The sequence below is a fragment of the Hylobates moloch genome, unplaced genomic scaffold (assembly GCF_009828535.3).
Source record: "Hylobates moloch isolate HMO894 unplaced genomic scaffold, HMol_V3 SCAFFOLD_16, whole genome shotgun sequence".
Taxonomy (NCBI): Eukaryota; Metazoa; Chordata; class Mammalia; order Primates; family Hylobatidae; genus Hylobates; species Hylobates moloch.
Window position 1 is genome coordinate 50,104,928 of NW_026652291.1, and position 27,347 is coordinate 50,132,274.

General features: G+C 41.5%; 1 protein-coding gene across 1 annotated transcript; it reads left to right on the forward strand.

The window, feature by feature from the left end:
• The first annotated feature begins 226 nt into the window (after nt 1-226).
• On the forward strand, nt 227-26,635 carry TBPL2 (TATA-box binding protein like 2). The gene is made up of 7 exons (XM_032180363.2): nt 227-460; nt 3,495-3,952; nt 4,588-4,675; nt 6,485-6,576; nt 11,219-11,386; nt 16,279-16,373; nt 26,391-26,635. The coding sequence occupies exons 1-7, from the start codon at nt 407-409 to the stop codon at nt 26,465-26,467; spliced, it is 1,032 nt and encodes a 343-aa protein (XP_032036254.2). The 5' UTR covers nt 227-406; the 3' UTR covers nt 26,468-26,635.
• The last annotated feature ends 712 nt before the right edge of the window (nt 26,636-27,347 follow it).

The window sequence follows — 27,347 nt, forward strand, 5'->3', positions numbered from 1 at the left end:
TTCCATGCATTTGCACCGGGAATTTCTCTCCTGGAAGTAAAGACCACATTGCAAGTATCGAAGGAAATCAAATCTGCAGGCGCGGGCGCTTCCCAGCTGCGGGCAGAGTGGGGTGACTGCCCCCAGGCGAGGCGCGCCTCTCCGGCCTACTCCTAGCCCATCTCCGCTTCCCAGCGCCCATGGGCTGGTAGCTGAGTTCCGCATCCCGCTCCAGGCCCATCACCCAACGCTTCTCTCGCGCCCTCTGCAGGAACCTGGGCCGAGGGCCGCCCCGCCTCGCTGCCCCCAGGCTCATAAATGGCCTCTGCGCCCTGGCCGGAGCGGGTTCCGAGGCTGCTCGCTCGGCGCTTACCCCCTTACCCCCAACAGCGGGATTACCCCACTCCCAACAGTGGGATTACCGTCCATGGAGCAGGAGGAGACCTACCTGGAGCTCTACCTGGACCAGTGCGCCGCTCAGGTGAGGCTGCCGCCACTGTCCCAGAGTCAGGACCCAAGTCCCGCCCGGTCCTGTGCCAAGGGCTCTGCCTTCGTTCCTCTTAAAACTCATAGCGACCATAAGAGGCGGGCTTGGTTTCCCACATCATTCAGTTGAAGGTTAGAAGCTTCGAAAAGTGAAATAATTTGACCAAGGTTGCCTAACAGAGCTCGAACTTCATCTAGCCCGAATCCAGAACCGTTCAGTCAGTCACCAGATTACATGGCCCATCCCGGGTTGTTTTGGTTTTTGATTGATTGATTGATTTTTCTCTGAGATGGAGTCTTGCCCAGGCTGGAGTGCAGTGGCGCGATCTCAGCCCACTGCAACCTCCGCCTCCTGGGTTCAAGCGATTCTCGTGCCTCAGCCTCCCGCGTTGCTGGGATTACAGGCACACGCACCACACCTGGCTAATTTTTGTATTTTTTAGTAGAGACGGGGGTTTTGCTTTTCTCCCCAGGCTGGTCTTTGAACTCTTGACCTCAAGTCATCCACCCACCTTGGCCTCCCGAAGTGCTGGGATTTCAGGCGTCAGCCACCGCTCCTGGTCCCCCACCGGTTCTAAAGGACACACACAGAGAGAGCGTCGTGCTAGCTGTAGCGACTTCAGGTTCCCAAGGGTTTCTGCTTTGACAGGGGAAACAGAGATCCCGTCCTCTGCAGCATGGATGCCAGTACTAGGCCTCCCTCGAGAAGTCAAGTCTCTGGTGGAGCTGGTGGTTGCAGGGTTTGCCAAATGTCAACTAGAAACACCTGTGGCTTCTTTTAGTTAATTACTCTTAAGACTTTTAAAAATCCTTAGCATTGGGCAGGGTGAGGTGGCTCACGCCTGTAATCCCAGCACTTTGGGAGGCTGAGGCACGTGGCTCATTTGAGGTCAGGAGTTCAAGACCAGCCTGGCCAATATGGCGAAACTTCGCCTCTGCTAAAAATACAAAAATTAGCTGGGCCTGGTGGCAGGAGCCTGTAGTCCCAGCTACTCGGGAGGCTGAGGCAGGAGAATTGCTTGCATCCAGGAGGCAGAGGTTGCAGTGAGCCGAGATGGTGCCACTGCACTCCAGACTGAGAGACAGAGTGAGACTCCATCTCTAAAAAAAAAAAAAAAAAAGGCAAGACAGCAACTTTTTTTTTTTTTTTTGGTGGGAGAATTTTTTATAAAGACAATGATCAGCACTGAGGTAGAAATGGTGACTTTCCCTAGCATTTAACACAGCAGAGAGCCCAGGCAGGAAAGGTTCTGAGAAAGGTAAGTGGATACAGTTTAACAAAAAATGACTAAAGATCCTGAGGCCAAGGATGCAATGAACGTGCTACACAGACATGTTTTGAGGCGTGTCCCTACAGGCAGACCCTGCAGGGAGCCTGTCAAGTTTCCATTACCATAAAACATCCCCCTTCAACTCCTCGCCATTGCCTTACATTCTTGTGTACGTTTAGCTTTGTTCCCTGATAAAATGCCATGATGGGGAAGGGAAGGGAGACACTGACTGTTGTAGCTTTGGTGCTTTAGTGTAAATTGCCCGAGGAGACCCTTTACATCTGGGACAGGTGAGGCCAAGGAAACCCTGCAGTGGAATTGGGGCCCATTGTCCCCACCTCACTTTTCTTAAGGCCACTCTGTGGGTTGAGGGTGGGGAAAGATGGGAGCCTATCATGTATTCAGAATGAAATAGAGGTCAAAAATCTTATTTCAAGAGAATAGCTTGATTTTGTTTTTAATTCTAAGTGCTTTCTTTAAACAATTAGTCACCCCTGCCACCTGCTGGACTTGTAGTAACAGAACACTCCAATAGGCTCCAGTCAGATGTACGTTAGCAGAGGCAGCATTGTCACTGAGAAGATGCAACACGGTGCATTCCTGACCCTTCAGTGGTCAGAAAAGAAATAAGATCTTTTTGAGTTTCTCCTGCAAGCAGCGCTCAAATTCTGGAGTCCAGGCCTGTAATTTGGGTGAAGCAGGTGGTAATGCATTTATCAAGGTAATCGATTTTTTCCCGTAATAAAGCCCATGAATTTTACATTAGTTGCTTTCCTCAGGTGCACACGTCATTCTCTCCGTTGCTGGATAATGGTAGTTGAGCAGCCTTCCCTAGACTGAAAATACATTGATTTACACTATTCTTACCATTTAAGTTTCAGTAACTTTTTTCCTAGTGTAAATTCTTGTAACTAGAACATTACAAGAATTCTTATTACGCCTTTGCCTAGAAGGAATAACCATGGGTCTTTAGTGAGTCTGGATTAGCATTCAACTATATCTTAAACTTCCTTCATTTATTCTATTTAAATTTAAAACTCAAAATTATTTCCAAGTTAAGTCAACTAAAGTTTATAATTAACTTAAATAATGCAGTATATCTGTTCTCTTCAAAGTATACAACAATTTAGAGCATGGTTGCTCAATTGCCTCTATTGCAAAATTGGACTTAGAGAGTGGCAACTTACTAGAGATCTAACCAAAGTAGCTAAGATAGTTTATGAAGAATGCTTTTTCTGCATTTAAAATATTCTTTCCTGTTTCCATTAAGTGTGCTGTAACTGTAATAGAATTTTTTTAGATGGAGTCTCGCTGTGATACCCAAGGCTGGAGTGCAGCAGCATGATCTCGACTCACTGCAACCTCTGCCTCCTGGGTTCAAGAGATTCTAATGCCTCAGCCTCCCCAGTAGCTGTGATTACAGGCAGGCACTACCATGCTCTGCTAATTTTTGCATTTTTAGTAGAGACGTAGTTTCACCACATTGGCCAGGCTAGTCTCAAAACTCCTAGCCTCCAGCCATCCGCCTGCCTCAGCCTTCCAAAGTGCTGGGATTACAGGCATGAGCTACCACACCTGGCCTGTAGTAGAATCTTAATGGCATTTTCTAGAAAAAAAGCGGTGCACGAATACAAACAATCTCGAACTGCCTCTTACGCTGAATACATTGCCTGCCTGCCTGCCATAGTGACATCCCTTTTGTGTAACATGCTGTTCTGTCTGTTGTGTTTTTGTCTGTCTGTTTTGGGAACTGCCTAGGATGGCCTTGCCCCACCCAGGTCTCCCCTGTTCAGCCCAGTTGTACCTTATGATATGTACATACTGAATGCATCCAATCCGGATACTGCATTTAATTCGAACCCTGAAGTCAAAGAAACATCTGGTGATTTCTCATCTGTGGATCTTAGCTTCCTACCAGATGAAGTTACCCAAGAAAATAAAGACCAGCCTGTCATTAGCAAACACAAAACTGAAGAAAATTCTGAAAGCCAACGTCCACAAAGTAGGTTGCCATCACCCAGCGAGCAGGACGTTGGGCTGGGCTTAAACAGCAGCAGCTTGTCAAATTCCCATTCACAGCTGCACGCTGGTGATACTGACTCAGTCCAGCCCTCTCCTGAGAAACCAAACTCCGACTCCTTGTCTCTGACATCCATAACTCCCATGACACCAATGACCCCTATTTCAGAATGTTGTGGAATTGTACCTCAACTACAGTAAGTTTTTATTTTTGTTTTAATTGAGCACATTGGGTAGACATTTTATATTCCTGAATGCAATGACAACTAATTTCAGGATAATAGTAGGGAAGAGAATTTCAGATTTCATAATTCTTTGTTTTATCAGTTCTAAATGGATTGTGGCTTTAGACAGTTTGATTATCCGTAAGGCGAAGCACTAATTCTTAATCCTCTATGGTGGGTGGAGGGGACTTAAAGATTAATAGATGCATTCTTGAAGGATTGTATTGTTTATACTACAACACTGAAGTTGCTGAAAATTGTGGGTAGGGTTGGATAAACACCAAGGATATAAAGATGTAAAATTGAGTTTGATTTGCAAATTGATTCAGAATTGTAATTTCTATTTTGAGGCATTGTTTTGAAAAAAGATCTAAAACTTAATTTTAGCAGCTAGTCATGAAATTTTAGGAAAGACTCTTTTAGCACTTCACTTTGGGATTTTACACTTTACTAGGAATCATGTTGTCATGTATTTCACATTTGGAATAATTCTCCCCCTAGGAAATTGCTAAGGTATAACCTAAGAAATGAGAAAATAAGTTGTCTTGTCTTTTTTTTTTTTTTACTCTTTATATCTGATATGTTTCTAAACTGACTTATTTCTTCAGGAATATAGTTTCCACTGTAAACCTGGCCTGTAAGTTGGATCTGAAGAAAATAGCTTTGCATGCAAAAAATGCAGAATATAACCCAAAGGTAACATTTCTCAGTATTCCTTTCAATAATTAGCTTCTCTTTAGATTTACTTTCCTTAATATGATCATGATATTGACTAATTCCTCTGTTTTTTCTTAAAAAATTGTTACTGAAAAAGCTTTTGGCAACTCAAGGTTAATATCTGTTTTGAGTTATAAAAAATAATCTCATTCTTTATGCTGAATAAAGCAGTAATTGAGCAGTTCCTTAAAGATAAGCTCTCTCCCTTGTCATTCAAAAATATTTTTTAGTATGACTATAATTTTTCACCTGACTATTGGGATGTTAACTTTCTTAAAATGCCATCATATTTCTGGAAATAATTTTTGCCAAATGTTGTCTCAGCTACCTGACACTTATGTATCTTTCCATTACAATTCCTCTTATTTGAGAAGGCTAAATTGCTTAAAGTATAAAGTTCAAGCTCCTATTTACTAATGTAAGATTCAGGGATTGTTTTTCTCCTCCTCCTCAAAGTTTAATAAAATCTGTTCTTTCTTGTATCCTGCCAAGGCCAGCCATCCTGTTTTCAATGGCTTGTTCACCTAGGGTAATTGGATTTGTCGATCCTATCAACTTTTAACGATTTGCCAGGCTCTGTACTTAGGAGTACAAAGATGAGTAAGACCTGCTTCCTACTGGGAAAAAGTTCACTGGCTTAGGTGGTGGAGGATTTATGGAATTAGATGAAAAAAGGTCACATTCGTAGGAACCCAGAGACCTTGCAGGCATCAACTATTATTTGTTTTTGCTGTTGTAGTATTGTTGCTGACATCTGAATTTAAATGTTACCTGAATGTTACCCGAATACAATAAAGCTTTCCTTTTGATATTTCATACAGCTGACAATAGTGAGGACAGACACAAAGATGAGCTAAGATCCTCACAGCTGCAGCTGTGATCACATTATTGAACAATCAGCGTTTTAGGCAACTTTTATTGTCCACCATCCTCAGCACATCCCTCATTTTGGACAAGGGGTAGGGGTGGGCGGGGCTGGGGATGAGTGTATAGGATCTCTCTGAACTTGTGCTTGACACCCAGAGAAATTCTGGCTTGGCCCTTAAGCTAGCACCCACCCCAGTTTCCTTCCTAGCTTAACCGGGAGGAGTTGGGGTGAAGAGACTATCTGTGTAGTAGCAGGCCATTTGATGACACATCCATGTGGCAGGCCAGAGGTTCCCTACCCTCACATGTGTCAGCCTCACCTGCAGGGCTTGCTGATGCTGCTGGTCTTGAATGACACTTTGAGAACTATAAGAGGCAAGAACGTTGACATCAACTTTCTGTCATTCGTCTTTAGCATGCCTATCATACAGACTCTTCTGCATTTTGGTCGCTTTTCAGTACATTCTAAAGTCTTGGTGAGCCTTTAACATACTTCTTATTTTTTTCCCAAAAGATTCTTCAAAAGAAAAAGGAAGTGTGTCAAAGTAAAAAGCAGAGAATCTGATTAGTTTGGGTTTTGAATCTTAACTTTATGATTTCCTGTGTAATGTTGGAGGTTATATTGCTACTTGTTTTCCCTGAGCACTAAATGAGGATGGTAATGAACACAAGTTCATCCTATCATGAGAATAAATAGGAACTGAAACATGACAGGCATTCAAATTTAACAGTTACTGATATTTTTACCTGTTAATAAGTACATTTTAGAATCATTATTTTTGTTAATGTAGGGAGAAAAGACTCAGACATTTAGTTTTCCCATCCAATCTGTTTGAGATTTTCATATCCAGCTCGGCTTTTTCAACTGGGATAATGTTAACTCCTAGCAGAGGCTAATTCTCTTTTGGTTTCTGGGTATAGAGGTTTGCTGCTGTCATAATGAGGATCCGAGAGCCCAGGACAACAGCCCTTATATTTAGCTCTGGGAAGATGGTCTGCACGGGAGCCAAAAGGTATGAGGAATCATCCCCCCACCCTTACCAGAGAAACAATTTAGTATGTAAAACAAGGAAGCATAGAATTAATGTGCTAAAGCTCATAGTAGAAGCAAAATGCCTTTCTTTGCCGAAGACTTTATTCAATGAAATGCCACATTTTGGGTTAAAAACACTGCTATAATACTGACTTGGGCCAGGCACAGTAATCCCAGCACTTTGGGAGGCCTAAGCAGGAGGATTGCTTGAGCCCAGGAGTTTGAGACCAGCCTGGGCAACATAGTGAGACTCCATCTCTGTTTAAAAAGAAAGAAATCTAAAAAGTAGCTGGATGTGGTGGTGCATGCCTGTAGTCCTAGCTACTTGGGAAGCTGAGGTGGGAGGATCACTTGAGCCCAGGAGTTTGAGGCTGCAATGAGCTATGATCATACCACTGCACTCCAGTCTGAGTTACAGAGCAAGACCCTGTCTCTATTAAAAAAATAATAAAATACTGACATATCCCCCATTTTACAGTTTCCCCTATTCAACTGAGGGGACTTAACTGCGCTGTTACAACCTGTTTCTAAGGTGAATTTTTTTAAAGTTACAGTAATGATGAAGTATGTTATAAGTCTGGGGAAGTAGTTATTGTGGATTTTCCTCATTGCAGATAAATGGATAGAACTTTCTAAAGGAGCTCAGTTAGACATTCCTTGACCACTAGCTTGCATTAGAGGCATCCCTTAAAAATCTCGTCTCTCCTGGATCTCACGCAGAGGAAGCCCTGTGTTGATGGGTATTCTTTCACCATAACTCTGTAGTGACAGAGCCTGTTTTCCCCTGTAGGTGTTAAAAGATGAGAAGCAAATTCTCCTCCTGGAAGGTTGTGCCAATTTCTCGCTCTATAAATGTACTAAGTGTTCATTTTATCCTATGGACACTGGGTGTCAATATTTTTATATTTGCTAAATTGATTGGCAAAAAGTTATATTGTTTTACATTTCTTTGATTTACTAGTGAGATTAAATAACTTTTTAGAAGCACAGAAATCGCTATGTCTTTTTTCAATTATCTATGGAGAGATTTATCTTTTGTTTTTGTTTTGTTAACTATTTTCACCATTTTATACTGTAAATATTTTTTCTCAGATTACTGTTTATGGTATTTTATGGTGTGTGTTTTTTCGTTTTTGTTTTGTTGTTGTTGTTTTGTTTTGTTTTGTTTTGTTTTCTGAGACAAGGTCTTATTGTGTTATCCAGGATGGAGTGCAGTGGCACAATCTGGGCTCACTGCAACCTCCACCTCCCGGGCTGAAGCCATCCTTCCAGCTCGGCCTCTCAAGTAGCTGGGACCACACAGGCATGCACCACCAGGCCTGGCTAATATTTTTTTTTTTTTTTGGTAGAGACGGGGGTTTCACCATACTGCCCAGGCTGGTCTCGAACTCCTGGGCTTAAGTAGTCCTCCCACTTTGGTCTCCCAATGTGTTGGGATTACAGGCATGAGCTACTACATCTGGCCTATGGTGGGTTTTTTTAAAAAACACAAATTTCGAAGGGTATACTCATTTTATCCCATTTTTTCTTTGTTTTCTACATTTGGCTTTGCCCTTAAGGCATTTGTGCACAATATTATATAACTATTGACTTTCATATATTTTTTGGTGTTTTTCAGGTCCTGCTTTGTGATAGGAAAAGGATAGCTGGTATTTTGATTCACTTAGAGCTTTCTCTAGATGGAAATGTTCTATATCTGCACTGTTTAATGCAATGATATAGCACTAGTCATATGTGGCTATTGAGCACTTGAAATACAGCTAATACAACTGAGGGACTGAATTTATATTAATTGGACAGAGCAGATCTAGAATTTTATTTCAATGTAAGATAATTATTTTTCCCAAATGATCAGTCGGTACTCAGATACATTTATTGAAGAATCCATTGTTACCACATTTCCCCTGACCTGTTTTTACATATTAAGTTCTTCACATGTGTCTGAGTACATTTCTGGACTTTCTCTTATGTTGATCCCAGGAATCTCCATTTTAAAGTGATTATTGGACAGTTGTGCAAGATGTCTGTAACAATGTTCATTTCAGCATTAAAACGGAAAACCTAATCAATAATAGGGTTTCAATTTGAAGTCATAAAGTAAAATTGTATTAGCCATATACACACACATACTGAGCTGAAAGGATGGTCACATTGTATTAAGTTGGATTGCGGAGGGAGAAGTAAGCAACTAAATGGTGTTTGTTATCCAACTTTCATTGTAAAATATGCTCATGTTACATATATTACACACATTCATGAGTGTCTTTTCTTATCTGAATTTATTCCTAAAATCTGATAGTGAAAGTTCGGATAATGAGTTCAGATAATAAGAGATACTTGTTATCCAAATGTATTTGGTTTTGAAGTTTTGGATAATGAGTTTTGTGAGAAGTTAGTTAATAAGAGGTGCCAGTATTATCTCCACATTTTATCCAAACCTATTCTCTTTTGTTGTAATAGCAAGAGTATGAGGGATACCTGTGTTTGCATAGGAAAAGTGCAGAAGATCAAATTTAGGTAGTTAACACCAGTATGGGTGAGATTTTAAGATTTTTAAACTACTTTCTAATGTTTGTACAGTGAACATGTATGTAGACTTTCAACTATTAGTTGTTTCAATAGAAACTTCTGTGTCCTTAGAATATCACAGCTGATATCCCAAGAAACTATAGGACTATGCAAACTTAAAATTTGAATTTATTTACATTATGGGAAATGTAATAGACTAGTTAGGAAAAATGTAGTTCAAAATGGAAACAGTTTATTTCACTGCTAACCTGGGGACATGGCCTTGCTGAAGACATTTCAAGAGTGAGAAATGGGTGAAGAGAGCCAAAGGCAGTGCTGTGCAGCTGTAGTCAATCTAATGACTAGATACTAGATCAACAGATGGCCATGTGCAGTGGCTCACACCTGTAACCTCAGTACTTTGGGATGCTGAGGTGGGGAGGGTCACTTGAGTCCTGGAGTTTGAGCCCAGCCTGCGCAAGACAGCAAGACCCTGTCTCTATAAAAATGTAGGCTTGTGTGGTGGTGTGTGCCCCTGCAGGCTACTTAGGAGGCTGAGGCAGGAGGATCGCTTGAGCCCAGAAGTTCAAGGCTGCAGTGAGCTATGATCATGCCGCTGCACTCCAGCCTGGGTAACAGAGCAAAAACCCAGTCTCTTTAAAAAAAAAAAAAAAAAAAAAAAAAACAGCGGGTGAGGAGAATCAACATTAAATGAGGTGACACATATATGAAGTAATGAATACCCGAGAGGGGGCAGTGTTGGTGAAGGATCTGGATAAAAGAATCAAACACTTGCTTTGGTCCAGGCAAACAAGTTCAAACTGGCTTTTCTTTCAGGTGTTTCTGATTTACAGCCTAAAAATAGGGCCAAACCCATGAGGGGGGTGGAATTCACCTGATTCACCCTCCAGGGGTTGCTACCTACTGTTTTGTTTTGTCACTAGCAGTTGAAAAATACCTAAGGAGAAATGAAGCCTCACCTCTCAGGACTCCACAGGCTCTGCTATGAATTTAGGGGTGCAGCAGGACAGACACTTAAAGGACATAGCCACAGAGTAGGACAAATTCCTGTCCTTCTTGTGTTGAGTTTGAATTGAATTGAAGATTGGGTGGGAAAGCCGAGCAAAACAAGGCGGGTTTTGAGGTATTTTCATGTGGTTGTTTTGGACAGTGTGTCCAATACAGACTCAAGAACTGATACCTTGTCTGTGCCACTCAATCAGCACATATCTTACCTCCTTATATGCGATTTTTTTTTTGTATGCATGTGTCCTTATTTTTTCTTGTTGTTTTCTTATTCTTTTTTTTTTTTTTTTTGAGATGGAGTTTCACTCTTGTTGCCCAGGCTGGAGTGCAATGGCGCGATCTCGGCTCACTGCAACCTCTGCCTCCCAGGTTCAAGTGATTCTCCTGCCTCAGCCTCCTGAGTAGCTGGGATTACAGGTGCCTGCCACCACGTCCAGCTAATTTTTTTTGTATTTTTAGTAGAGACAGCATTTCATCATGTTGGCCAGACTGGTCTCGAGCTACTGTCCTCAGGTGATCTGCCCGCCTTGGCCTCCCAAAGTGCTGGGATTACAGGCGTGAGCCACTGTGCCCAGCCATTGTTCTCTTCTAAATGGGACATACTTTGGGACTGGATGAATGGTTCCCAAACTGCAGTGAGCAGCACAGTTACCTAGAGGGCTTGTTAAAAGACAGATTGCTCGGCCCCACTCCCAGAGTTTCTGCATGTCTGAGGTGGAACCTGGGACTTTGCATTTCTAACAAGTTCCCAGGTTAAGTTGCTGGTCTGGGGACACACTTTGCGAATCCCTGGAATAGTTTTAGCAAATAACACCCAAGTAAAAGTAAAAGTACTTCATATATGAAAGGTGACAAATGAAGACAAAAATTTGTTTATGATTCTGTTCAATAGCTGTACAATTTTACAAGACCTTTTATAAGGTGCTACGGATGAAAATATGGGAAGTAATTCCTCCTCACAAAGCCTACAGCTTCATAGTATACATGGAAAGATAAATGTGGTACAAGTGGTAACAATCCAGTACAACACCAGTAGTTTAGAGGATGTAGTGATTAAGAGATCTTTAAACATATTTGCCCCTCCCCAGTGAAGAGCAATCTCGACTTGCAGCAAGAAAATATGCTCGTGTGGTGCAGAAGCTTGGGTTCCCTGCCAGATTCCTCGATTTTAAAATTCAAAACATGGTTGGAAGCTGTGATGTGAGATTTCCCATCAGGCTGGAAGGTTTGGTGCTAACCCATCAGCAGTTCAGTAGGTATGACGGTTATATAGCTTGAACTTTGAATTTACCAAGATTACCAATACTTAAATGTATTTAAGTTACATTATGGGCTGCTTACAACAAAGTATCTTTCAGAGAAATTGTGATTTTTAAAAAAAAAAAAAAAGGCGGGGGACACAATAGTGAAAAGATTAAGACACTATGCCTGAGTCCTTATAGGTTACCACATGTGCCCAGTCTTTTGAAACCATGGTTCTTAAACTTACATTGCTTTAGCAATCAGCTTATTAAAGCACACATCTCTGGCTGGGCTTCTTCACCAGAGATTTTGCTAGAGTTTGTGCTTCTGAAAAGCTCAAAGGTGATGCCAGTGCTGCTGGTCAGAGGCCCACACATTGAGATCCACTGATCTACAGATTTATAAGCATACAAACGTAGCTTAGCAACGACACTGGCAAGATAAGGCATGTGAAATGGACTAGGCCAGTAGGAAGAAGCTTGACAGCTGGTGAGGGGAGAATGGATTGGAGAGAAGATGAAAAAAGAATGGCTGTAGCACGTTGTATGAAAGCAATCCTGGTAGGCTGAGGCAGGAGAATGGTGTGAACCCTGGAGGCGGAGCTTGCAGTGAGCCGAGATCGCGCCACCGCACTCCAGCCTGGGCCACAGTGAGACTCCGTTCCAAAAAAAAAAAAGCAATCCTAACTAGTTTGTCCCCTATTTGAGACTGTGTGTGTGTGTGTGTAACTGCAGTCCCCATCACAATGTTGCCTGTAGTATATTCCTTTCCCTAGGGAATATCTCTAGCCTTCCTGACTTCAAACTTCCCATCTCAACAGCTAGTGCTCTTCCCCTGCCCCCGGCTGTTTTGGTGGCTCTCCCATCCAGCCCAGGCCCTCAGAGAGCAAGGATGGAGGGTGACTCATCGACACCAAAACCCTTGACTCACCAAGATATACACCTGGACTAGGGTACTTGGCCTGGGTTAGAATCACAGATGCTCTTAAATTCTCTTGGCCAAGCTGGAACTGAAGTTCTTTCATTCCAACGCCTTATCCTCTCTTGGCCACCGAATGATTATCCCGTCAATAGAGTAGATAGGGATCATATTGCTGTGCTTTCCCTAACATTTGTTAGCTTTCCTTTCAGATATGATCTGAATAGAAGTTAAAAATTCCTTTTTCTTCTAAAATATTTTCATTCATTCTGAGATTCAGCTTTCATGATATGATTATTTTTCTTTTGACATGTTTATTTTTCTCTTGATTGTGTTTTCTTTTTTCTTCAGTTTTTTCACTGTATGCTATTGAATGAACGCCTAAAATATACCCCATTTTTTAAAAATCCGAGCTCCCTATAAAGTCCTCCCATTCCCCCATGTAAGACATGTTGCCTCTTTTAGGTATCTTTCTTCCTTCAATCTTGGCATAATTTGCAGATTCCTAATAAAGCCTGTTTCTAAGAGTCTCCCAGTGCTTAAGTTGTCTTATCTTCTAGACTCTCAAGTCACGAGCCTCCAGCCTATCTTTCTCTGAATCGGCTTAGTGTACATCTGCAAGAGCTCTGCCTGAACTGTATGGTTGTGTCTACATTAGACTTAGCATTCCCTTCTGGCCATTCAGGGCTGGAAAAGGATGTGTGTAGTTCTTCCCAAGTTTCCATTCATTTCTTTTTCACCAACGTCTTCCTTGCAGAGCAGATCTAAGTCTAGAATAGGTGCCCCTTGTTATTACTACCAGCTTCTGGAAGGGTTGCCGATAGGGCGCAGTGAGAATACATCAGACGGAGTGGGCCCATCCCTGTTCTATCGTCTTCCTGGGACAGTTTTATGATCTCAGTCATCTTTTCTTTTTTTTTTTTTTTTTTAATCTGGCCAGGAAGCTTGCTTGGTATTCCCACAGCTTTCTATTTCTAGTCTTATTCTTGCCACCCCCTCATCCTCTCCATTTGGCTGTCAGCCTCAGGTTATGGATTACAACTCCAGAGTGTGTATTCTTGACACTGGGAACATAAAAAACACCTCTTAGAAAGTTTGAATTTTTAACATGAGGCCCCTCCAATTGTCTGTAGCTCTGTGGGGAACGATGCCACATAATCATATATGTGATATAATTATCAGGCCAAATTAGCCTTGTGTTAAACCCCTAAGGTCATTCAGTTCCCCAGGTTCTGCAAATTTGTATGTCAACATTTAATAATACAAGTATCTCCTTTTGTTACCGGGCACTTTTCTCTGGCAATCTTTCTATGACATAATCATTTCCACAGTTGTAAATGAGAATTTTTCCCTCTTTAATTTTTTTTTTTTTTTTTTTTTTGAGATGGAGTTTCGCTCTTTTGCCCAGGCTGGAGTGAAGTGGCATGATTTCAGCTCACTGCAACCTCCACCCCCCGGGGTTCAAGCGATTCTCCTGCCTCAGCCTCCTGAGTAGCTGGTATTATAGGTGCCCACCAACAAACCTGGCTAATTTTTGTATTTTTAGTAGAGACAAGGTTTTACCATGTTGGCCAGGCTGGTCTTGAACTCCTGACCTCAGGCGATCCACCCACCTCGACTTCCCAAAGTACTAGGATTACAGGCGTGAGCCACCGCACCTGGCTCCCTCTTTAATTTTTAATTCAAAGGTATCCTGATATAAATACTTGCTATATGAATAAGATCTAGGTGACTACCATGTAGCAGATGCTAGGATGATAATGGCAAGCAATATAGCTATAGTCCCTTGCCTACATAGAGATCACTGTCTAAAAGAAGGACAAGTCAATGATGAATAAGATGTAGGTGACTACCATGTAGTAGATGCTAGGGTGATAATGGCAAGTGATATAGCTATAGTCCTTTGCCCACATAGAGATCACTGTCTAAAAGAAAAGATGGACAAGTCAATGACAGTAAGGAAACATCGTGACTGTGAAGGTAAGGCCCTTCAGGGGCTATGAGATCATAAAGCAGGGTCTTTAATGTAATTGGGGGCGAGTAGAGATCAAGGAAGATTTTCTTGGGGAAGTAACATTTAAAGTGAGACTTGAAGGATGGATCAAAGTTGGCAGGTGTTCGATATTCTCAATCTTTGTGAAATGTTCTCTATCCCTAACCAAAACCACTCTCTTTCTCTGCCTCAGCCTTCTTTTGGAATGAGGCAGAGAATAAATAAAATGAAGCATATTCCTAATTGGGAGCTCATTATACTGGTAATCTTAAAACCGTGGTTCTAAAAGCTAAATGCAGTTCAATATCACTTACATACCAAAGTTTTTGTTTTCTCTTTTCTAAGTCTTAAAATTCAGCTGGAAGATCAAACGGAAATCTTCCTTTTGTGTCTCCAGCCTTTATTTTCTTGGCCTGGATCTCAGTCCTGGAGGGGTTTTTGGGGCTCCCCCTAGTATCATGGTCTCCCCAGTGTTGGGAAGTGGTTAGTGGGAAAAAGTCTTGACAGGCTCCCTGCAGTAAGACAGAGTGATATTCCAGGAAGACAGTTCCACCCACAGTGACCTCCTATAGTTGAGATGGGCAAGACTCACTTCAAGATGCGCCTTTCTGGAGCCAGTAAAAGGTTCCACATCTGCTGTTGTTTTGGGTCTTGTTCATTGCTGAACTGAATGGAGCTTTTCCATGCAGTCTGGATTCACCCTTTAAGTGCAAAGATGCTTGTGTTCCATTGCTTGGATGTCTTTTTTTCTTATATTTCTTGTCCATTAGCCACTGCTTTGAGAATAGTTTTATTCACCTCCTCTCACCTCCTGACTTCTTTTTGGTAGGTTCCTCAAGCCTTTTTAAGAATCTGCCCTCCTCTCCAGGCTGGAGTGTGGAGAAGCAGCTCTTCAGTGCTATCATATTTTGCTCCATAGAGTAGCCAGCTTACATTTAGTAGTAAATATGAGTTACTATTTATAGCAACAAATCCTGAATTTTAAAAACTTGGTATAATTGGATTTTCTTTATTTATATAGCACCTGTTCAAATATAAAGAGCAGTGGCCTAGAAATATTTTTAGGTTCTGGCCGGGCGTGGTGGCTCACGCTTGTAATCCCAGCACTTTGGGAGGCCGAGGCGGGCGGATCACGAGGTCAGGAGATCAAGACCACGCTGAAACCCCGTCTCTACTAAAAATACAAAAAAATTAGTCAGGCGTGGTGGCGGGCGCCTGTAGTCTCAGCTACCAGACAGGCTGAGGCAGGAGAATGGTGTGAACCCGGGAGGCGGAGCCTGCAGTGAGCCGAGATTGTGCCACTGCACTCCAGCCTGGGCAACAGAGCGAAAAAAAAAAAAAAAAAAAAATTTTGAGTTATCTGTAAAATTACTCTTATAAAAAATATTATTTTGTAAAGATCTTAATACACTAAATCAGATGCCCTAAGTTACCTTGATTTCTAATAACCATCCAGGATAGCTTGCACTTGTGTTATGACCAAAAATTAATTATGTTCCTAACTTCCATAAGATATTACCTAGGACACTCAAGACTCTTTTCATCAAGAGAGTTAAAAGGTTTTTGATAAAAATAGCTAACTTACTTACAACTGCTTTATTTTTTTTTTTTTTTTTTTTTTTTGAGACGGAGTCTTGCTCTGTCACTCAGGCTGGAGTGCAGTGGTGCAATCTCGGCTCACTGCAAGCTCCGCCTCCCGAGTTCACGCCATTCTCCTGCCTCAGCCTCTCCGAGTAGCTGGGACTACAGGCGCCCGCCACCACGCCCGGCTAATTTTTTGTATTTTTAGTAGAGACGGGGTTTCACCGTGGTCTCGATCTCCTGACCTCGGGATCCACCCGCCTCGGCCTCCCAAAGTACTGGGATTACAAGCGTGAGCCACCGCGCCCGGCCTACAACTGCTTTAATATGCACTGTAATATACTGGGCCTTACATGTTATGGGAAAGGAGCTGAATAGTGCTATTTTTAACATTTTCCTTTTACATCTTAACAGTTACGAGCCTGAACTGTTTCCTGGTCTTATTTATAGAATGGTAAAACCACGAATTGTGTTGCTTATCTTTGTATCTGGAAAAGTTGTGTTGACGGGTAAGTGCTAAGATTATTTTCTGACTCATAAAATGTAATTGCTATGCATGTGCTTTGCTTATTCTTTTAAATACCTTTGTTCACCATGGTTAAGTAATTCTTGTTATACAGAATACCTGGAATGAAAAATAAGAAAGGAATAACATCACCCATAGGTCCCAATACCTAAAACAATATTTTTTTCATGTTTTTATGTCATTTTATTAAGTATTTCATCTTTACTTCCTGATTTTGTTACAAAATTATCCCTGATAACATATATGGCTTAAACTTACTGTTACAAACTCTTCATAAAGGCTTTTAATGGCCACACAAGGTCCTAACACAGGGGTTAACAAACCCTTTTCTGGAAAGGGCCAAATACTAAATATTTTAGGCTTTGTGAGCCACAGGGTCTGTCACAATTACTGAGCACTGCCATTGTAGTGTGAAAGCAGCTCTGAATGTTACATTTTATAAAGGAATGGGCTCTGAAATGTGAATTTCATATCATGACATAATTTATGTGTGTCATGTAATATTTTTTCCCCAACTGCTGAAAAAGATAAAAACCATTCTTAGCTCATAGGCTAACAATCAGGCAGCAGGATGGCTTTAGCCAGCAGACCTACCTCTCCTGAACTCATTCTAACATGTTATTGAATCAAACGTATTGTCCCATTGTTAGATAGGTAAATGTTCCTTCTTTGTTTGCTACTTATGAAGGGCAGACATTTGGCTTTTTTACCTGTAGACAATTATGTTATTAGTGTGGACACTCAGAAATGGGACTTTCGTTTAAGGCTATGTCCATTTTGCTCTTAGAACAAATCACCCAATTGTTTTAAAGGGATATATGACATAGTTCTGTATCCCATGGTCTTACGTGCAATGTATCTAAATATCTTTTACCAAATGCTTGGCAGCATTCCAAACAAAATGGTACCAAAGAAAACTTTAACTGCATATGTAAAAATTATCTCACTACTTTAACCCCACTGGTAATCAGAGACAGAAATCGACCACTTTTCAACAGATCCAATAAACAGCATTTTATCTCTTGTAAATAATATGTACATAACTTATACTTTTGTCTACTTAGTTTGTATTTTCTCGGGATTTATGAGTTTACTATAATACTATTAAAGATAAATTACTCTTTGCTATATTTGTTATTTTTTCCAGTTGGCTTTTTTTACATAATTTTTGCATAAATAGCACTTTTTAAAACTACTTGAGGGAATGGTTCAGGCTCTTTTCTATGTCATTCTAGAGAAGGTTGCTATGTATATTGTTGTTTGTTTGTTTTTGTTTTTGAGACAGAGTCTCACTCTGTTGCCCAGGCTGGACTACGGTGGCGCGATCTCAGCTCACTGCAACCTCCACCTCCCGTGTTCAAGTGATTCTCCTGCCTCGGCCTCCTGAGTAGCTGAGACTACAGGCACATGCCACCATGCCCAGCTAAAGTTTTGTATTTTTAGTAGAGATGGGGTTTTGCCATGTTGGCTATGCTGGTCTCGAACCCCTGACCTCAAGTGATCTACCTGCTTCGGCCTCCCAAAGTGCTGGGACTACAGGTGTGAGCCACTGTGCCCAGCCTACAGAAAGTTGTTAGTTTATGACTGGGCACAGTGGCTCACGCCTGTAATCCCAGCACTTTGGGAGGCCGAGGCAGGCGAGTCACAAGGTCAGGAGTTCAAGACGAGCCTGGCCAACATGGTGAAACCCTGTCTCTACTAAAAATACAAAAAAAAATGAGCTGGGTGTAGTGGCAAGCGCCTGTAATCCCAGCTACTCAGGAGGCTGAGGCAGGAGAATCACTTGAACCTGGGAGGTGGAGGTCGCAGTGAGCCGAGATCGCGTAGTCTAGTTTTGTCTTTTTATACATTTCACTCTCCTCTACCATAATGAATGCCAAGTTTATGTGGCCTGAGCCAAACTGATCTCCATGCCCCAGTCCCAAATAGCTAGCCAACCAACTTAACACTACATATCTTCTCATTAATGTTGGAGGACCCTTTTGATCTTTATTTTACATATGTGGCTGCTCTTCAGTTCTGCCTTTGCTCTAGGATTATCCTATTATAATTCTATTGCCTTTATCTTATTGTAGCTTTAATACTCATGGTATATCTAATACGGCCAATTTCCCCTCATTACTTTAATTTTTATATTTCTTAGCTTCTCTTAAATATATATTCCTCCAAACTAGAATTTTATAAAATCTTGCTTCATCTAAAAAAATTAAGACTTTTATATTACCTGAATTCAGAAAAGCTGATTAAGTCATAACTCAGCATCCAGCAGAATGACATGTCTGTTTTAAGTGTTCTTTTATAACTCTGAGTTTCATAGTTTTCTTTTCTCTAAGAAATAATTAATGTGCCTTCAAAGAGGAGAAAGTTGCTGGGTATGGTGGCTCACGCCTGTAATCCCAGCACTTTGGGAAGTTGAGGGCAAGCAGATCACATGAGGCCAGGAATTCAAGACCAGCCTGGCCAACATGGTGAAACCCCATCTCTACTAAAAATACAAAATTAGCTGGGCATGGTGGCAGGCACCTGTGACCCCAGCTACTTGGGAGGCTGAGGCAGGAGAATCACTTGAACCTGGGAGGCAGAGGCTGCAGTGAGCCAAGTTCGCGCCACTGCACTCCAGCCTGGGTGACAGAGCAAGACTTCATCTTAATTAAAAAATTAAAAACAAAGTGGGGAAGGCTTGTTTGGAATCCAAGAACCCTTTGAATGCAGCAAAACTACAATTCCTCAGATGCCACTAATTTAGAGTCTGGAGTGACTAAGACCCCCTAGTGACTGACATAAAGTTTACCTCTATACGTCCTAGAGGAAGTGAGAAAAGCCTGCCAATAAAATTGAATAGTATAGATATCAGAGGCAAATACATACCCTACTTTTTTTTTTTGAGACGGAGTCTCGCTCTGTCACCCAGGCTGGAGTGCAGTGGCGCAATCTCGGCTCACTGCAAGTTCCGCCTCCCGGGTTCACGCCATTCTCCTGCCTCAGCCTCTCCGAGTAGCTGGGACTACAGGCGCCCGCCACCACGCCCGGCTAATTTTTTGTATTTTTTTAGTAGAGACGGGGTTTCACCGTGGTCTCGATCTCCTGACCTTGTGATCCGCCCGCCTCGGCCTCCCAAAGTGCTGGGATTACAAGCGTGAGCCACCGCGCCCGGCCTACATACCCTACTTAAGGAAACACACTTTCAAGTCCTTTGGAAGGAAACTTTCATAAGTGCCATGTATCATTACAAATAAATCTTAATAAAAGTGCAAATTGCCAAGTACAGGCAAAGTTCCTATTATAGATTTCTTTAAATGCCCTTAATTCAGATCAGCTTTCCCACTTACCCCAAATTTAATTCTTTCTTTTTTTTTTTTTTTTTTTTTTTTTGAGGCCCAGTCTTGCTCTTTTGCCCAGGCTGGAGTGCAGTGGCGCAATCTCGGCTAACTGCAACCTCCGCCTCCCAGGTTCACGCCATTCTCTTGCCTCAGTCTCCCGAGTAGCTGGGACTACAGGCGCTTGGCACTACGCCCGGCTAATTTTTTTTTGTATTTTTAGTAGAGACAGGGTTTCACCATGTTGGCCAGGATGGTCTCGATCTCCTGACCTCGTGATCCACCCACCTCGGCCTCCCAAAGTGCTGGGATTACAGGCATGAGCCACCACACCCGGCCCCCAAATTTCTTTTAAAAAGCTTTCATTTACACATTTGCCAGAAGTTTCAAATCACAGAAGTAAAGGATTGTTACTAAATACTGAAGACTATACAGTACACTTCCCTTAAAAATTTCTAAGTATACAGAATAGGCAAATTTAAATTTCTTGCAAGATATGGACTTTTCTGGAGGTGAGGATTAAATATATTAACTGACATCCAAATTCTGCTTATATTGTGATGTAAAAGTTAATCCATGACTTACTACTGAAATGATAAATAATTATCATCTGTTGGCATTTTACCTGTTTATGCTATATTGTCTTAAACTATTTTGCCTAGAGCTACATGGTTTAGGTTATTTTTGCCTCAGCGTTAGAGACAAATGTTCCTTATTACTTAATCCTGTGTCTCTAGACTCTTTTCACCTGCAAATGGATTAAAAACTTAAGGGTCTGGTTAGGCACTGTGCTCACGCCTGTAATCCCAGCACTTTGGAGGCTGAGTTTGAGACCAGCCTGGCCAACATGGCGAGACTCTGTCTCTACTTAGAATACAAAAATTAGCCGGGCATTGTGGTGCATGCCTGTAATGCCAGCTACTCAGGAGGCTGAGGCAGGAGAATCGCTTGAACCTGGGAGGCGGAGGTTGCAGTGAGCCGAGATCGTGCCACTGCACTCCAGCCTGGGCGACAGAGCGAGAGTCTAAAAAAAAAAAAACCAAAAAACTTAAGGGCCTAATTTCAGGTGAACACCTCAGGAAAGGGACCAAAGCGGTCTCCTTTCAGACTTCTCCCTAAACTGAAGCTTAGGGAGGCTCATGTGTGGCCTAGTGCAGCATGGCACAACTGGGTACTCTACAGAGATGTTCTGAAAGCAGTATCTCAATAATGGTAAATAACTTGCCTAGAAAATGGTAAAGTGTAGAAAATAATGAATTCCAGCTCTTGCCTGGGTAGGAACTGTAGAATGCCAATGCCCATAGTACAGATGTGTGGCAATTTGAAACCACTGTATCATGCCATTTGCAGGTCTTTGAAAATAATTTTTCCATATAAAATGGTCTTACTCCTCTGAGTTGCCAAAGCTACAGCCACCATGTTCAAGGTTACTTCTGAATGTCCTAATTATAGTCAAGTAAGCTGAAAACAAAGAGGCCCTGCTGTTCTACTGTCATGGTCCTGAGCAGAAAGCAACAGGACCTGGGCCCAGCTTAAACAGTTCTGGATCTGTGCTTGTTTTCTGTGGCTGGTGTGACATTTAGGACCCATGTTTTTTTCTCAAACCACAGTAAAATTAATAGCATAGCTTAGTTCTGCTGGAATAATGTACAACAAACAGCTAATATGTCAACTTCCACTTCTAAGATCAGGCATAATCATCAGAGCTAATATATTGGGCACTCATGTGACAGACACTGCTACATAAGGACTTTCACATGGGGTCTGGTTAACTCTGAGTTGTACTTTATACCTAAGTTTCCTCACCTGTAAAATGGAAAGGCTTAGTAAACTTAACGATATCAAGCAGCTGTGTGTGCCACAGGGCAACAGGCATGTGAGGAGCCTGGCTCCAGAGCCCACTGGGCTCACCCTATCCCACAGCAATTTGCAAGTCTACAATAACACCTGTGTGGTCTCCTGGGCAACTTCTTAATTCTCCTTGTCAGCTGAAAGAATGATTAAGATTCTCTTAGCAGTGAGGGTCAGCAGGTGTGGCGGCTAAAAGGATGGACTGGAGATCCTCTTAGCAGTGAGGGTCAGCAGGTGTGGCAGCTAAAAGGGTGGACTGGAGAGTGGTCCAGTTTTAATCATGATCTGCCATTTATTGACTGTGTGGCCTTGGTGAGTTTAAGTTCTCCGACTTGGTTTCCATATGTGCAAAATGCAAGTGACCATAGAATCTACCTCCTAAGCATTGTAAGGAAGCAGAAAACCAGTGCCTGGCACTGTTGAGCTATTATTATCTTAGTGAAAACCCACTCTGCTGGTTTTTTCTCTATCATTGACAAAGACTGGAATTTTGCTGTGATGCCTTGCCCTGATGATAGGAATATGAAGACAAAGAGGCTTCAGGAAAACGCTTATTTATTTCCCTCTAGTGTAAAGAACTAAGAAGTTGTGTCATTGTTGCTGAGGGTCACCCTTAATCAGCTCAACATCCGTGCTTATCGGAAATGAGTAGGTCAGAGGGCAGCAGAAAAATGCCAAGACTTATTAGTGAGTGGGCCAGAGACACGACAGGATGTCCCTGCCAATTGTTAACAGCAACCCCCAACTAATAGTAAATTGGTATATGTCATAAAATGAATAACTTGGGCGGTGCAATGCTATTTTTACAAACTTGTAAGGTTTTGACTTACACGAATGTGGCATCACTCAGGAAAATAAGATGTGCAGTTATGACTTGATGTAAGAAAAGAACTGGAAAATCCACGTAGTATTGGAGGTTGATATTTGGAGCTGACTAAGGGGTAGGGATGAACTTACAAACCTTATCGACAAATTACAGATATTTAATAAATTTGGGGTGCCTACCAAGTACTTGTAATGTGCTGAGGGCTGGGGACAAAGGTGAATCTAACATACTCCCCATCTGGCAGGAATCCAGCCCTGCTGAAGGAGACAGACATAAACAAATTACATGTTGCTGGCTTATCAGAATGAAATGATAAGCCATGTGTACTTGGACTAGCCATGCCAATGTCCCTAATCTGGAATTACATTCCTCTAGGGCAATAATATGGCTTAGATTTTATAAAATGTCCCAACTTTCTACAAACCTTAGCTCACATGCTCTTTATCACAACTCTATAAGAAGCTTTATTGTCCTTATTTTACAAGTAAGAAAACTGAAAGTGGTTAATTTATTTTCCTGTTATTTTAAAGTTAGTTAGTGGTAGAGCTGGCACTTAAGCCCATATTGTTTGATCTCAAAGCCAGTCCTTTCTCTAGTGCGCCAGGCCACACAATTTTCACCTTAGTCACCAAGGTTAGGGATGGTATTTATTCCCCAGTCATTACAGCCTGAAGAAAAAGAATGGTAAGTTTTGCTTAAAAGGCAAGGTTCATATCCCAGCACTTTGGGAGGCCAAGGTGGGCAGATCACTTGAGTCCAAGAGTTTGAGACCAGCCTGGGCAATATAACGAGACCCCATCTCTACTAAAAATACAAAAAATTAGCCAGGCATGGTGGTGCTTGCCTGTAATCCCAGCTACTTGGGAGGCTGAGGCATGAGAATCATTTGAACCCAAACCCAGGAGGCAGAGGTTGCAGTGAGCTGAGATGGTGCCACAGCACTCCAGCCTGGGTGACCAAGTGAGACTTTTTTTTTTTTTTTTTTTTAAAGGCAAGGGTCATCTAATTGGAGCCTGGTATTACAAATTGGGGGTTTTGATTATTGATTGATTATTAATAGGACTATGGAGCCAATTTAGGTTCCCTTAAACTTTTGATGGCAATATTTTAGTGAGGAAATGTTTGACTAAATTGACCAAATCCCCTCATTTTAACACCCGGTTACAAATACTGGCAATGTTGATTTGTTGACTTTTGGTGTAAAGGAAGGAACACCGGATACACCTGTTCTTCTCCCACAGCTGCTGCTGTACGGTTCAGGTAACATCTGTTTCTTATGCCTCTATGAAATGAAGAAATTGTACTAATTTCCCTAAAGTCCTCTTATGTCTAAAATTGTTTCTCTATGATATAATGATCCCTCAAATGTCCATTCCCTCTTGGGAAAGGGTACCCCCCAGGGGCCTCCAGATGGTATGCTCCTTGTGCTTGAATGCAATGCTCTTAGTTATGATTTTTGGTCTGAAGTCCAATGCTCTACTCCTGAGCTATACTACCTCCTAGTTAGGATTTTTTAATATAAAAGTGTTATGGAAAAAAAGTGAAGTTCAGGCCTGTCCAAAATACTGGACCTGGACACTGTTCCTCAATTAAATATGAAAAGAAGAACCTTGGTTTTGGGGATTTTGGGAGAGGGGCATGTGTGTGTTTGCTGTACCTATTATGCTTCACTGTCTGCTAACAAGGTTGTTCAAGATGAATGTAGCTAGAAGCCCAAAAAGTCCATCAAACCAGAGGCAGAGGTTCTTGCTTCTTCACCAACTCACTGTTTAGTTTCTAAAGAGATTGGTTTTGTAGAAACCAAAATTTTAGAGCTAGAACTAAAAATCTGCTGAAACTTGTGGCTTTTTCTACCCCAAAGAACCAGTTTCTCTTATGTGTGTCAGTAACTCACTCTCCTTCCCACCCCAAATCTCTGAAGGTGAAGACCTACAGATAGTAAACTTTTTGGTAATGAATACATAACTTACCTTCTGTTTATTTTTTCTCTTTTCATTTTTTTCCTTTTTTATTTTTATGGAGGCAGGGTCTCCCTCCCTATGTTACCCGGGCTGGTCTCAAACTCCTGGGCTCAAGGGATCCTCCCACCTTGGCCTCCCAAAGTGCTGGGATTACAGGTGTGAGCCACCATGCCTGCCCTTATTTCTCAAAAAATTAAGCTTATAAGGACTTCATCCCTGATTATTTAATATTTAAGGTGAATGCACATAACAAATTTAACCATTTTAAAGTGAACAGTTCAGTGGCATTTAGTAGCTGGTTGTGTATTATGAATATACCACCAGCTCTACCTAGTTCTAAAACATTTCCATTGCTCCAAAATAAAACCTGATATCATTAAACCGTTCCCCCCATTCCCCTCTCCCCACTTCCCCTGGCACCTACCAATCTGAATTCTGTCTCCATGGATTTAACTCTTCTGGATATTTCTTAAACATAGAATCTTATAACACGTGACTTTTTGTGTCTGGCTTTTCACTTAGATGAGCCTAAGAAACATGCTATATGTTGTAGCATGTGTACTTCATTTCTGTTTATGGCTGAGTAATATTCTATTGTATATATACACCATACTTTTTTTTTTTTCATTTTGAGATAGAGTCTCGCTCTGTCGCCCAGGCTGGAGTGTAATGGTGTGAACTCTGCTCATTGCAACCCCCGCCTCCCAAGTTCAAGCAATTCTCCTGCCTCAGCCTCCCAAATAGCTAGGATTACAGACACCTGCTGCCATGCCTAATTTTCTTTTGTATTTTTAGTAGAGATGGGAGTTTCACCATGTTGGCCAGGCTGGTCTTGAACTCCTGACCTCAGGTGATCCACCTCCCTGGGCCTCCCAAAATGCTGGGATTACAGGTGTGAGCCACCAGGCCCCACCTACACTATAAATTGTTATCCATCCATTGATGGGCATTTAAGCTGTTTCCACCTTTTGGCGATTGTGAATAGTGCTGCAATGAAAGTGCGTAGTATTTTTTTGAGTTACCTGTTTTCAATTTGGGGAGTATTTACCAAGGCGTGAAATTGTTGGGTCATGTAGTAATTCTTTAACTTAAAGAACCACTGAACTAGTTTCCACAGTAGCTGAGCCATTTTATGTTCCTATCAGCAATGTACTTTATAGTTAAGAGTCTTTATCAACTAAAGCTATTTTCCATTTCTCTTCATGCTAACAGTTGTTCCTTTCATTATCCTCCTTTATTCCTTCCTTGCCTCCAGCCCACAAAATATCAGATTAGCTGATTAGTGTCCTGATTAGCTGAAGCTCCATATAAACATAAGTAGTACCAGTCCATGACCCTTAGCACAACGTGCCTGCATAATTTGGAAGGTGGAGGTAGTGGTGGTGTTTGGTTGTTGGTGGTGAGACATGAATAGGGACTAATACTTCTCAAGGGTGGAGACTGTGTTTGATTCATGTTTTTATCCCTGTAATTCCTCGAGCAGTTATGATTTACAATTTCTTGAAACCTAAGACTTTACGAGTGACAGTAATACAATTTCCCCCTCTAATAATCCCTTTCCATGCACTAAAATTTAAAACTCTTTTAAATTTAAAATTTTAAACTAAAATTTAAAACAAATTTAAAGCTCATTTGTCTCCATCTGTTAGTCAATATTAGGGAATCAAGATGTTAACTAGAGAGGAAGTAGATCAAAGGAAGTCCCTTTTGCTGGTAGCTAAGTGCCCGCAGGTGCTGATGAAATTACTCTGAGGCCATATTCATGGCACATGTAGAGATAACATTCCACATGTCATACTGAGCACTGTGTGAGCAAAGATGACACCCACAGAGAAGTTCTAGAAAACTCTGCTGTAAGGTTTCTGTCTTGTGGAAATATGGCTGTAGTTGCCAAATTATTTACCTGGAATAAATGCCATTTCTCAGGTACAGCTAAAGAGATGTCATATTAAAAGTAATTGGAGACAATACAATGACATTTTAGTGTTTAAGTAAATTTTGGTATTTTTATATTAAAAATTATATAAACCTGGATTTCTTTATAGGTGCCAAAGAACGTTCTGAGATCTATGAAGCATTTGAAAACATCTATCCTATTCTAAAAGGTTTTAAAAAAGCCTGAAATATCATTCAACATCTCACATTATTCTGGTTTGAATATGTCCATAAGCCCAGCACAGAAACAGCTGGATTCTTCTACCTTTAATTGTAGATGTTCCAAGTACATTACTTATTAAAGGGTGACTCTGTGTAAGTAACCTAAGAAACGAAGAAAAATTCTTATTCAAAATGACTCCTGTGTTATTTTAAAAACTGAACAAGTAAACATTTCAAAATTTGAGAGATTTAGGGTCTCACTAGAATGATACTGTAGCATCATTAAGACTCAACACGTTTCCTTTTAGCCAGAAGGGCCATCTTCCAGTAATTTGCCAAAATGACGAACACAAAGGGAAAGAGGGGAGGCACCTGATACATGTTCTCTAGGCCTTTTAGAAAATATGGAGTTGTTCCTTTGGCCACATACACGCAAATCTACGAAAAAGGTGATATTGTAGACATCAACGGAATGGGTGCTTTTCAAAACGGAGTGCTCTGCCAATGTTAGCACAGCAAAGCTGGAAGAGTCTACAGTGTTACCCAGCATGCTGTTGGCATTGTTGTAAACAAGGGCAAGATTTTTGCCAAGAGAATGAGTGTGTCTACTGAGCCAGGCTGGTCTTGAACTCCTGACCTCAGGTGATCCACCTGCCTAGGCCTTGGCACTCTAAGAGCCAAGTAAGTTTCCTGAAACGCGTGAAGGTAAATGATCAGAAAAAGACGTCAAAGGGAGAGGTGTCTGAGTTCAACTGAAGCACCAGCCTGCTCCACCCAGAGAAGCACTTAGTGAGAACCAATGCAGAGGAGCCTGGGTTGCTGGAACCTATTCCCTATGAGTTCATGGCATAATAAGTGTCAAAAAAAATTCTGAACTGTACAAATGTTTCTCTTCATTGAGAAGT